Below are 13,328 nucleotides of genomic sequence, written 5' to 3' on the forward strand. Positions count from 1 at the left end.
GAATGTCACCTGCTCCTGGTTTACTTCCCACCCGCCAAACCCCTTTGTCGGCCCTCCTCTGCTGCCTGCGAGCCCCAGCCGCGATGGCCTGGGCTCTGTTCCTGACTGCCTTCCCCCCTCTCTTTAAAGTCCCCCAGGCCATTTCATCCACGGGGTGACTTCAGCCCAGACCATCCCTCAAGCTCCACACCTGCTGACATCCAGGCACCTGTCCCGCACCTGCGCTTGAATGCCCTTAACCTTCCAACACGGAATGCTTGAGTCCCTTCTCCCAGCCCCCAGCCTCCCTTGCGCCGCTGGCCTTCTGGTTGCAAAGGCCAGAACCCAAAAAACAGTCTTCACTCGTCCTTGATCCCCCCCTCCCCACATCCAGCCCATCGAGTCCTCCTGCTACACCTAAAAAGACGTCTGTAACCACTCCCTCCTCCCTCTTCCTCCTGCTCTTCCAGACCGCCCATCTGTACCTCTCCTTTGGACCATTGCAACAGCCTCCTCACTGGTGTCCCTGCTTTCACTCCTGTCCCAGGCCAAACCACTCGGAAAATGTAGATTTTGTTATATCTTCACTTTCTGAAGTGCCAATAGGAAGTTCCCATCGTGGCTCAGCGGTCACAAACCCGACTAGGAACCATGAGGTTGCAGGTTTGATCCCTGGCCGCGCTCAGTGGGTTAAAGATCTGGCATTGCCATGAGCTGTGATGTAGGTTGCAGACACAGCTTGTATCCTGAGACCGGCAGCTGCAGCTATTTCCACCCCTAGCCTGGGAACTTCCATATGCCGCAGGTGTGGCCCTAAATGAATAAATAAAGTGCCAATAGCTTTCCAGTGCATCTAGAAGTAAATCCAAACTCCCTACTCGCTATGGCAGAGTGCTCAGCAGGAACCCCGCCCTGCAAGTCCCTTCCTCCTTTGCTCACTGCACATGGGCTAGGCTGGCTTCCAGATCCTTGGACACCTCATGGTGTTTCCTGCCTCAGGGCCTTTGCACATGTTCCCTGTGACTGAATACTCTTCCCTCACTCTTCACATGACTGACACCTCCTCCTTATCTTTTAGGTTTTAACTCCTGTCACCTCAGAGATACCACCAGTGACCACACCAGCTGAGAAAGACCCCCTAACCTCTTCTCGGCCCCTCACTTCTCCTCCACAATTACTCCAGTTTTCAGTTGTCTTATTTGTTTGTCCACTGATTTTCTCTTTTCTGTCTTCTCTAAGAAGACATAAGCTCTCTGTGGGCAGACTCTGCATCTGCGCCTCTCATCATCGTCTCCACCCCTGGGTGTGAAGTTTGCTTGAGGGTGGGTGGCTCTTAATCAAGTAGCCTAAATGGATCATCACCCACCTCAAGTGACTTTCATTTTGGAAAAAAAAAAACGTGAAATCGGAATGGTTAAACATTGCAATCGTGTTATCTCTTAGGCCAGATCTTTGCTAAATATGTGGAGATTATTATACACTTTGCATCATCAAGCATCATCCTGTTTGGACTGGGTTGGCTTTGCTTTCACATGGAAATGAAGCCCTAACAGACAGAACTTTCCATCCCTGTTAGGAACCAGCCAGGCCCTTTGTCATACATGATCCTGTGTAATCCTCAAGGCTTCACAGTATATTATCATCCCCACTTTTTTGCAGTGGAAATCAGGACTCAGAGAAGCTCAGTCATCTACTCCAAGCCACACAGCAAGGTGATAACAGCACTAGGGCAGGAGCCTGCCTCCTTCGAAAGCATCCATCTCTATCACCACATGCTACACACAGGCCTCTCCCTCTGACAGCACAACTGAGTTTTTAAGCTGCTGGTTGGTTTTGAAAAGAAAGAATTTAATATCTGATCCCACCTCCATATCTGGCTTGAGTAGCCCTTGCTCTGAGCAGCCACCTCATTCCTCAGGCAGGAGGTGAAGCCAAGGCAGCAACCCCGAGAGCCAGCAGGCAGGCCCAGTCACAGAGCTCAGCAGGCAGCGGCAGCGGCCACACGGATGTCCTGGACTGAGCCGGGCTTGGGCCCCTCACTTGTGTTCTTTGGGCTCCAGCCACCTGCAGCCAGGGTGGGGGACAAATGTTGATAAAGGGAAGTGGCTTATTTTTGCAAAAGCACGGAGGAGGCTGTCAGTTAGGGGTCAGCCCTTAAACTCTGGGTTTAAACAAAAGGATTTGAATGGCCCAGACCTGAGACCTCAGAGTGGGATCGAATTTGTGAGGAATTCGAGGTTCGTGGGGTGACAGCGTGCCAGTCCAGGGGCTGGGAAACCTGAGTCCACCCTTGACTCTGCTTTTGGATTCCCTCTCTGGATCCCAGCTGACCTCAAAGTGCGAAGGATGGGTGGAACCCAGTGAAATTTAAGGCAGGATCCTGCCGCCACATCCCTCCTCTCTCTGCTCAGAAGCCTTCCACGATGATGGTCATGATTTAAGATGTTTTCAGCAAGAGCTGGCTGGGCTGGGTGTGTGCCCGGCCTTCCTGATCTCAGGTGTTAGCGTCACACCTGCTTCTAGCGCAGCAGTTGAATTGTCTCCAGTCCTGGACAGTGGTACCCACACTGCCTCCGGGCTGAGGGTGGGGGAGACTTGGTGACCAAGGGGTCCCTGCCCCCCAGGCTGCCTGCTGACATCCCACCCAGAATAACCTGCAAGTGCCAACAGTTCGGAGACAGGGACACCGGTCTCCCCAACCCTTGGGATTGGGTCCCCATTCTTTTCTTTTCTTTTTTTTTTTTTTTTTTTGTCATTTTAGGGCTTGTCACACCTGTGGCATATGAAAGTTGCCCAGGTCCCCCCTTTTTTTTTTCATTTTTTTGTCATTTTAGGGCTTGTCACACCTGTGGCACATGGAGGTTCCCAGGCTAGGGGTCGAAGCAGAGCTATAGCCACCAGCCTACTCCACAGCCACAGCAACACGGGATGTGAGCTGTGTCTGCAACCTACACCACAGCTCAACAGCAATGCCAGATCCTTAACCCTCTGAGCAAGGCCAGGGATCCAACCTGCATCCTCATGGATATTAATTGGGTTTATTTCCACTGAGCCACAATGGGAAATCCAGGTCCATCCTTATCTCTGCTCACACTGTGGTCCATAGTCAGGCAGGCCTGCTGCCCTGGGGCCCCTGGGCCTTCTGGTTTTGACCAGCTCCGGGACGGGGGTGCACAGGCCAGGAGGGGGCGCTCCTGTTCGCCTTGCTTTGTCCTGGAGGCATAATCATACCCAGGCCCAGACCCACCAGCCGTTGTGGCCTTTGTAGCTGTTCTCCTTTCCTTCATGCTTCAGCAGAACTGCCCCCAGTGCCACCTTCCCCACTCGTGCACGCCCACCCGCACGTCTTCAGGTCTCTGCACGTGATAGACTGTGTGTGTCTACACAGAGCAAGAGAGCCCGCCATGTGTCCACTGAAATACATTTGTGGTGTGGAAACGAGAGCCGGATTCCTGGGGCAGCTTTTCCACCGAAGTTGTCTGATCTTGGACAAGTTATTTCCTTTCTCTGAGACTCAGCATTCTCCTCTGTAAACAGTAAAGCCCACCTCACCAAACTCTGGCAAGGTTTGGGAAACCATACTGCAACATAAAAGTAATAATAGATACGTGCATAGGAAGAGATAATGCATAGACATTTGTTATTTGATTATATCTCCTCCCAGAGAGTATATTTAATCCAGTTTACATGTTAAACAGAGTTTAAGAATTTTTTATTTTTTTATTTTTTTTTTTTGCTTTTTAGAGCCACGTGTGCGGCATATGGAGTTTCCCAGGCCAGGGGTCAAATCAAAGCTACAGCTGCCAGCCACAGCCACAGCCACAGCCACAGCAACAAAGGATCCGAGCCGTGTCTGTGACCTACACCACAGCTTACGGGGCAATGCCAGATCCTTAACCCACTGGGCGAGGCCAGGGATCGAACCTGCAACCTCACGGTTCCTAACCGGATTCCTTTCTGCTGTGCCGTGATGGGAATGCCAAGAATTTCTTAATGTGAGGTCTGAAGAAATAAACCCATGGTGACAATGTCACTACCTACCTGAGTGAGCATCATTTCATGAAGGTACCAGCACCAGACCCAGAGTGTCCTGACAGCCAAGGCAAAAAGGGAAACCCTCAGGTGTATAGAGTTTTCATGATCTGATTTGTAAAAGCTGCAATGTTCGGATATAAACTGGCCACTGACTAGTTGGTTTCTCCCACTGTGGTGGCAGCAGAATGACCCAAATGCAGGGCCCTGTCTCAGAGGAAGTGGACAGAGGGCGACAGCCCTCTCTCCCTCTTGCGCTCCCTCTGGTCCCGTCCTTGGCCACAGTGCCCCCATCCTGAGCTCCTGCTGGCCCTCCAGAACCTGTGCTGCCCGGCGCCTCACCCCCTCTGTCCTTGCTCCCGCTGACTTCCTTCTCCAAATGTTTTCCCAGGTGGTCAAGCTGAAAGGCCAAGTGCTGTCGGTCATGTATCGGTTCCGAACCAAGAACCGGGAGTGGGTGCTGATCCGCACCAGCAGCTTCACCTTCCAGAACCCCTACTCTGATGAGATCGAGTACATCATCTGCACCAACACCAATGTCAAGTACGTGCCCCCCCCCCATGATTGCAACTTGGGGCTCTTTTCACCCCATGTGGACGTTCTGACTCTACCTACAGCTGGAAATCCCTGCAGGGACGAAGGCGCGGGAGGAGGGACACTGTCTCCCCATCACTGCTTCCCTCCCAGGTGCCCCCTCTCATCTCCCTCCAGGTTTGTAAGAACCCAGGGCTGAGCGATGACCCCCACGGCACTCCCTCTCTGTCAGCACAGTCGGTCACATGCTCTGGTGGCCCATGCGCTTTTGTCACCTGCGCACAGAGCCCAGCAGGACAGAGCTGGCTGCTTCCTGTCCGCTCCTTAATATGCCTGCCGCCTGTGCCTGTTTCTTGGTCCTGCTAAAGCTGGGGGCGGAGGAGTGAGCTGAGCCTCTTGGCATCTCTAGGGCGTGGCGGGCAGGCGGTGTGGGGGTGGACACCTCAGGGACACATGGTTTCTCTGCTGCCCAGTCACTGACGCATTCCTGCTGGCTTCACCGCAGCTGTATCCCACGCGGGCTGGCCCTCAGACCTGGGCTCCGGTCTGGCCCCCGCACCCCTTCCTGGCTGTGTGACCTTGACCTGGTGTGCCCCTTCATCCCTTAGCCTTCATTCCTCAGCTGGAAGGGTGACAGTGCCGCCCTCTTGGGGTCCCATGAGGGTTAAATGAAGTCTAGCTCCCAGCTATAGGCAGGTCACGCCTCCTCTCTGGACTTACCCTCGAGGAAATGCAAGTCCAAAGGACCAACCCGAACAAAATGATGTCCAAGTATCTGGAAGCACATAGAAGCCATGCTGGGTGTGCTGGGGGGACAGCAGCTGGCAGGGGCGTGAGAGGAGCTGACATGACAAGAACGGTCCCCATGTCTCCCTGTACTGGTCAGTGGCACCGCCATCCTCCGTTTTCCCAGGTTCTACACTGAGTCGGTGGCCACCTCTCTCTCCTCATCTGCTGACAGCCCCCAGGGAGCTGACGCCTCCAGGCAGTCACCATGGTCTCCTGGCTTGCCTCAGGGCTCTCAGGGGCCATATCCCAGCTCCCTGGTCCCAGGAAGCAGCCTCTTTTCCAGGCAGCAGCACCCTCTATATCTCAGCCTCGGTCTCTGACCCACAAGACACAGAGCTGGACAGATGGGTCCATGCAGGATCCCTCAGAGGGTAGGTGACCTAGGCTTCAATCCCAGCTCCCAACTGGACAAGTCACCTGCCCTTTCTAAGCCTCAGTCACCTCACCTATAAAATGAGAATAACAGGACCCCCCCCACCAAAATCCTGCCCATAGACGGTGTGTGTGAATCACTCTGGCAGAGCAGCAGGCTCAGTGGTGTGTCTGCAGCAGTCATTGCTGATGCTCTGGCAGCAGTGGCATCACCTCTGCCACCTGCTGCAGTGGCTGGGCACGTTCCTGGCTTGTCTCTACGAGCTGCCCAGGATCTGCTAAGTACATGTTTCTTCTAACTCTGTGCACAGCATGTTCCCTTCCAGCAAGTGGAGAAGCCAGGGCCTCCGTGTGAACCTCTCCCTGTTCTCGAGTTCTGTCTCTGTCCCCTCCTCTCCTCCAGTGCTGGTCCCTCTAGGGCCAAGCCCTCCACCTTCTTTCTAGCTCCCAGTACATCCTCTGTCTCCCGTGGCCCAAGTTCTCATCAATCCCTTGCCCCAGGCTCCCTCCCACAGCTCGACCCCTGGAAAACCTTGGAAAACCCCTGTCCGGCCAGTGCTTGCTTTCCTCCCAGCTGGCCCTGCCACACGTCTCCGTGGACCATTCGCCATTCATCTCTTCTTGACCCCTGACAGCCTGGCTTTGGCACCAAATACCCTAACTTGCTTTCCAGCAGCCACTAGGGACCCGCATCAATAGTTCGTCCTCACTCGTCATTCTCCCCAAACTGTCCGACCGGCTCTTCTCTCTTTACATCGTACCCCTTGGCTGGCTTCCTCCTGTGGTTCTTCTTAGACCTCTGCCTTCTAGTAAGAATAGCAGGAGCAAATATAGTAAGTTGTTGTAGATCCAGGGATGTGAAAGATACCTTTTTTTTTTTTTTTTTTTTTAACACGATCTGACTTTGTTTAGTCACTACTTGGTAAACTGTCAAGTGGAAGGTTTTTCTCTTCTTTGCCTTCCCCCAACAGGGGCAGGAGAAGGAGCAGAGCAGCGCCCCCTAGTGCCAGGCCTGTGTCCCGCCCTAGCCTTGGGGAAAGTGATACAGCTTGAAAAACAAGAGGGAGAGGCAGACAGGCGGGGCTCAGGACTCTGTGGCTCCTTCTTGCTCCACAGATGGGCTGTGGGGGTGAGATACAGTCTTGACCTGCAGGGCTCCTAGACTGGAGGTAACAGGTGTGCTTACTGACCTAGAGCCAGGTATGGCCCATGGGAGCCGAAGTCAGCAGAAGAGCAGCAGATCTGCTCAGCATCTGTTTAAGCTACTGCTTGTTCACAGGCTCACATTTCCCATCACAACCCCTCTCCAGCCCCATCAGCTCCTGTGCCCAAAGCTGTGGAAATGGACAAGCCCACCATACATTCTGAGCCATGGGCGCCATCCTAGAACTTTCACCCTTTTGATGCCAGCATACTGACTGTCTCTTAGTGAGAGCCACCTCCTCCTATGATCCTGTTCCCTTCTTCTCTTCCATGCATCCCTGTCTGCCTCTTTCCTTCTTCCCCACACCTGTGTTCTCTTTCCAAGGCCTCCCACAGCCGTGTGTGCGGTGCCTGTTGTCTATTGCCTGTTGCTGAGAGAAGCTTTCAGACTGTGGTGGGAACAGCCCACGCCCTGCTCTCAAACCCGCGTCCCGCCTGTTCCTGGAGCCGTTCCTACAGCAGCAAGTGCGGGCCGCCCTCTGCGGTGCAGAGGGTGGTCCCCGGCTGGGAATCGGGCAGAGTCCTCTATCTAGAGTTGGATCAAAAGAGCAGACCGAAGCTCCCCTTTTGGGGAGTTTTAATATTTTTACATTTTTCACCGTTTCTCGACACTTCCAACATGACTACGAGCATTAGCCATCAAAGTCGCAGGCTTTGTTGCAACTCAGTTCAATGCAGCAGAGAGTCGCTGCACACCTGTGCCAGGTGTCTGAGAAATTCAAGGTCTCTGTTATGGTCACTACCATCCAGGAAGGCTCTGGTGACATGGAGAGTGTGAGAAGTGGCTGGAGGGAGGGACAAATAAAATGCCACCAGGGACCAGGGGAGGCAAGAGAATTAATGCTTCTACCCGGGCATCTGAGAAAGTGTCCTGGTGGGTAGCACTGCAGCAGCGGGTCCCGGAAGGAAATATCCTCCTCTTAAAAGCAGAGGCTTAGGAGTTTCCGTCGTGGCGCAGTGGTTAACAAATCCAACTAGGAACCATGAGGTTGCGGGTTCGGTCCCTGCCCTTGCTCAGTGGGTTAACGATCCGGCGTTGCCGTGAGCTGTGGTGTAGGTTGCAGACGCGGCTTGGATCCCGTGTTGCTGTGGCTCTGGCATAGGCCGGTGGCTACAAGCTCTGATTCGACCCCTAGCCTGGGAACCTCCATATGCCGCGGGATCAGCCCAAGAAATAGCAAAAAGACAAGAAAAAAAAAAAAAAAAAAAAAAAAGCAGAGGCTTACATTTCTTGTCCTGAAAGACAGGCAGAATTGACAAAACAGAACACTCTTCCCAGAGGTGTGTTCCTGTGTCTCTTCTGAGGATGATTGCTCCTGGCCGCTCGTTAAGGTTGGGTGGGGTGAGAATGGCCTCGCGGCAGAAGCCTGAAGTGGTGTCTGCTGGACTGCAAGGTCTCCCATGGGTGAAGATGGTGGGAAGTGTTTATTGTCGACAGCAGGGGGCAGTGACAGCCTGAGGTGAACAGTCCGCCCTGCTTCAGATTAGCCATCGCCAGTGGTAGGCAGGCTCCTTAAGGCAAGATGCTTTCATGCTCTGTGCTTGGGGGGAAAGTTGCAGACAAGCCCAGTTGCACTGAGTCGGGAGCATCCAGGAGGAACTTTCCGTGGAAATAGAGTGTTACTGGTTAGCGTTTGTGCAAAGCTGCTGAAAAGCCCTCTTTCACATCTGCATTTTTTCCTGTTCCATCGATGCAGAAAAAAGGAAGGAAATCCAGAAAATACAGACTCCTGTTTTACACGCTGGCAGCACAACTTTGAAAGGTGCCCACTTCTTGGTGTCTAGGGGTCTCTCTTTCAGGGAGACAAGCCATACGCCCCAGGTTCTGTATTTTCCCATGTCCCACACCTCTTTAAGGAGGGCTGAAGTCACCCTTTGCGTTTGCTGGGGCCACGCCATTTGTGTGGTACAGCCCATCCCAGGCATTGTGGTTCTTCACGACCACAACTGAGTGGTGTCGTGCAGAGGTGTGTGTGTGTCCTTGGAGCTCCACCCCGCCCACGGTCACAGTGGGTGTCTCAGAGCCTGCAGTCCGTCCCCACGGATTCTGGGATGGCTGCCTGGGGCCCAGCCCACCTGGTCCGGAGTTGGCAGGATGTGGGGGCAGGGAGGAAAAGGAAGTGAAAAAGACCTATGAGGAAGGTCTCATTCATTCTTGGTCTCAGCAGAGCTGAGAGTCAGGAAGGGGCCGAAACAGTTTATCACCAAACCCCATCCTCGTACTTGACTTGGGTCCTGCCCTCTTATCCACAACCTGCTAGAGAACCGGGGCCCACAGGTTCTATCTGGGGTTCTCTCTGCACATCTCCGCATCCTCTGCCTCTTCTCTGATGCCCCCATCAAGGCCATCTCCATCTCCCAGGTAATCGTCCTGACCAGCTTCCCCTGCCTTCCATCTGACCTCTATTGAGCCAACCCGTGTGTCCCCAGAAGCCATCTCTCTAAAGCCACACTCATGCTATTCCCTATCCCCAAGCAGACCAGTTCCAGACCCCTTAACAGGCATCCAGAGTCCTACACAAGGGGGGTGCAGGGGGCCCCCTCTTAGTAGGCATGCAGATGGCATGCTTTCAGTGGTGGGCGGGGATGCAGACGGCACCCTTTCAGTGGTGGGCATTATCAGCCTCATTGTGGTCAACTGAGCTTGCTGAGCCCCCAGATGCCTCCAAGCTGGATTCCGGTTACTCCCAGGGGTACAATCACACGCTGCCTCTGAATGCCCCCCTAATGGCTGCTCGATCGCTTACTCAGGCTGAGTAAAAACCTCTGTCCTGGGAGCGTCTGAGATAATTGACGGCATCTGCCCTGCATCCTGCACCTCCTGACACAGGGCGGCCACACTGACAGGAAGCCCGTCTTGATGTGTCTGGTTTCTAACCATCAGCTCTTGTCCACCAGCTAATGGGAGGGTGGGGGGCAGCAGTCTGCTGTAGTGGGAGCCCGGTTCCCTCACGTGTGCTGTTGGCCAGCTTTCAAGTGAGCTGCCGTGTTCCTCCCTCTCTGGAATTTGCAAGCACACCAGGGTTTATTTTTATTCCCATTGCCGTGAAATGTCCGGGAAAGCTCCTTAGGTCTCTTCTCAGGATGGGGCGGCCTGCGGGTCAGCACTTCTTCCACATGCGCTCAGCTACAGAAGCGGAAACCAAAGGCCAGGACAGAGGGTCTGATGTCCGGACCACAAAGGGAGTGAGGTTAGCATCCTGGCGATCTACCAGCCAAGGCTGAGACTTTATTTTCTTTCTACATCCCTGTGCAAGTTGCTTTCTAAAGTCTAAAAGCCCCCAGAGCAACAGAGCTGAGAGCAAAGTCCCATCTCAGACCTGCCCCAGGGTGCACAGCTGGCCAGGTCGGTGGAGAGGGCTAGGTTTCTGCCCCTTCACCCCGAGGCCAGGCACCCAGGCACAGCAGCACAACTGCCCCCTCGCCAAGGTTTTGTCTTTGGACTGGACCCCAAGGCTGAGGTACGAGGTAGGAGTGGTCGTTATTTCCCGGAAAAAAATACTTGTGTTGAAGGTTAGGCGCAGGGCAACTTGCGAAAGGGAGAGAGGGTGGCCCATGGCTTCCTGCCATGGAGGGGCGTTCACACCTCCAATCCCACAAAAATCTCCAACCACAATTTTTTTGTCCCACCTGGTAACTCAAGGTGATACCTTGGAGGTGGGGAATGATGGTTCCTATTACATCTGTGGACAGAGTGCAGGGTTTGCAGACAGACAGACTTCACCCTGAGTCCTACCTATGTGTGCCATACAGAGCACTGTCACCCTGGGCACATCACTGAAACTCCCTAAGCCTCAATTTCTTTATCTGCAAAAGGAGACGTTTGCAGAGATGTGAGAAACGTTGGTGGCATCCTGGCTCTGAGGATGGTGCTCAGATTTTAGAGGCCCTGAGACCAAAGATGATGCTGCCCTCGAGATGGAAATTGAAATAAAGCAGAACTGAAAATATGGAACGTTGTGATTTTTCTGTGAAACATTATATTCCTTAAATTTTTTTGAAATACCACGTTTCTGGAAAGTTATTTTTAGGCCTTCTGTTTCCTGGTATTAACACATATGAGCTTGGCTGGCCTCATGGACAAATCATGTGTTGCTGGTCTTAGTCCAGTGTTCGAACCTTGTTCTTCCCATATCATGGCCCTTAATTCCCATACTACAGTTGCTTGCTGGCCTGTCCATCTTCCCCTGGAGGCTGTCACCTCCCTGAGGTCGGGGACCACATGGGTTCTGATCTGTCATGCTCTCCCCGGTAGCTGGTATGGAGGTATTTCAGCACATTTCACTGAAGGAATGACTCCTCTGGGCTTAGTTCCAAATTCAGATTCACCAGGTCCTCCAACTGGGGTGCACTTCTAGGATGTTCTTTCTCCCTTGTGAGAGACACACACACCAGAGGCACCAGGTGAAAGGCATGGCAGGACCCGTCCATCATGTTCAGATTATGCATCTCTTTGCATGCTAAGAAAAAGAGTTTAGAAACAGAATTCAACATTGCGCCTCTCCAGGGTGGAGTTGGAACCCACACTGGGAGCTGTGAGAAGATAGATTTGGGCTGTTTGGGGGACAGACTTTTTCTCCTGTTTCTGTCTGCAAATGGAGCCAGCTGCCTGGAAAAGTAGCAAGCTCCCCAGGACATTGGGGGTGGGGGGGTGGGGTTGGGCAGAGACCAGCCAGTGACGCATTAGAGGAGATGGAGCAGCAGGATTGATCCAGCAGGGGAGCTGCGGACCGGCTCCCTCTGTGCACTCTGTTCCCAGGAGCTGCGAATAGTCAGTGGAAGGAATGCTCCAGTCCTCGGAGTTAGAAAATCTCTTCTTGCTCAGTCTTCACCACCGATCAGCCTGGTGGTTGTGTTGACATTCGGGTTTGTCCTGTGAGGACTTCTCTCCACACGCTGCCTTAGATGTGCTTGGGAGGGGCCGGTGTTGAACTTACGGACAGGACCAAGTGGGCTCCCTGGCTCTCTGGCTTCCAGTTGTCTGGCCAGTAGAGGGGACTGGCTGCAGACAGCCAGGGTAGAGGAGGCTGGGAAGGAGTGTGTGGCCGCTTCCCGAGGTTGGGCATGGACTGCGTCGCCATCAAACCAGGCTCCATCTGTCATCAGGCAGCCGATCCCGCTCGCCCCTTCAGCCGTGGGGAACGTGCGGCTCCCCCACTGCTGCTAGCCCAGGGTTCCTCAGCATCCATGCTCTTTCCCTTCCTGCCCACACCTGCTAAGTAACCCCTTCCCTACCCCCGCCTTCATCTCCCCTTCCGAGAGCAGCATCTATTCTCTGCCGCTCGTAGCCTCTCTGGGCCTCACTTTGCTCACGTGTAAAGGGAGCTGTACGATACCAGCAGGGCTGTGAGCTCACACGATGAGGCTTGCGTGAGTTGCAGGGAGTGCAGACTCCCAGCAGAGGGCAGGACAGAGGCACAGTGTATGCTGGCATCCTTCTCACCTTCCTCCTGGCTCGACCACACAGCTCCTTCCTGCATCCCCCAGACTCTCGCCATGATCACGGCGTACAGAACGTTTTGTGCTGAGCTTCTCCACATGCTCTTAGATCATCTTCAGGTGTTTCTAGATCATCTTCCTGGTAGCCCCTGTGGATGACCGTAGAGGGTTTACTCAGCAAATTAATATACGTAGGTGACAAAAGTCGCTCCCCTATGATGGCCATAGAGATGTGCGTGGATAGCTCTTCTTTCCTGCCCCTGAATCATTTCCTTAGCACAACCTCCAGCGGCAGGATGGCCACCTGGAAGGGTGTGACCGTCGCCATGCTTCCTAATGAGGTCGACAGTGCTTTCCAGGAAGATGGTGTCCACACACGCCTCTCCTGCAGAGTGGGGCCAGAGTAGTTTCGACACCAAGCTACCAGGCTAAGCAGATTTTTACCAACTTAGTAGGTGAAAAATTGTACTTTGAGGTTATTTTAATTTGCACTTATGTTGAATATTTTTATGGTGAAATGTTTCCCTAATGACTTGCTTATTATATGTATATACATATTATATGTATACATATTGCATATTACATGGTTGTTTGTTTATACTTGAATGGTCTCTTCATGTCCTCAATTTAAGGATTCATGGGCAGGAGGTCGGATTGAGATGGTTTTTGTCAGTAATTTGCCAGTAATTTTTTTGCCTGCCATTCTTTTTTTTTTTTTTTTTTTTTTCTGTCTTTTTAGGGCCGCTCCCGTGGCATATGGAGGTTCCCAGGCTAGAAGTCATATCATAGCTGTAGCCACTGGCCTAACACCACAGCCACAGCAACACCAGATCCGAGCTGCATCTGCAACCTATACCACAGCTCATGGCAATGCTGGATTCTTAACCCACTGAGCAAGGCCAGGGATCGAACCTGCATCCTCATGGATGCTAGTCAGACTCATTTCTGCTGCACCACAACAGGAACTCCTTGCCTGCCGT

The 13,328-nt window shown here is 53.2% G+C and overlaps 1 protein-coding gene across 7 annotated transcripts in view; it reads left to right on the forward strand.

Annotated features, from left to right (window-relative positions):
- The window catches only part of ARNT2 (aryl hydrocarbon receptor nuclear translocator 2), a 191,354-nt gene that overhangs the window by 148,906 nt on the left and 29,120 nt on the right, over positions 1-13,328 (forward strand). For all 7 annotated transcript variants that reach the window (XM_021098858.1, XM_021098859.1, XM_001926072.6 and 4 more), the window contains exon 12: positions 4,403-4,554. In XM_021098858.1, coding sequence (XP_020954517.1) covers positions 4,403-4,554 — 152 coding nt within the window. The remainder of the gene's footprint in view (positions 1-4,402; positions 4,555-13,328) is intronic.

The sequence above is a fragment of the Sus scrofa genome, chromosome 7, assembly GCF_000003025.6.
Source record: "Sus scrofa isolate TJ Tabasco breed Duroc chromosome 7, Sscrofa11.1, whole genome shotgun sequence".
NCBI lineage: Eukaryota > Metazoa > Chordata > Mammalia > Artiodactyla > Suidae > Sus > Sus scrofa.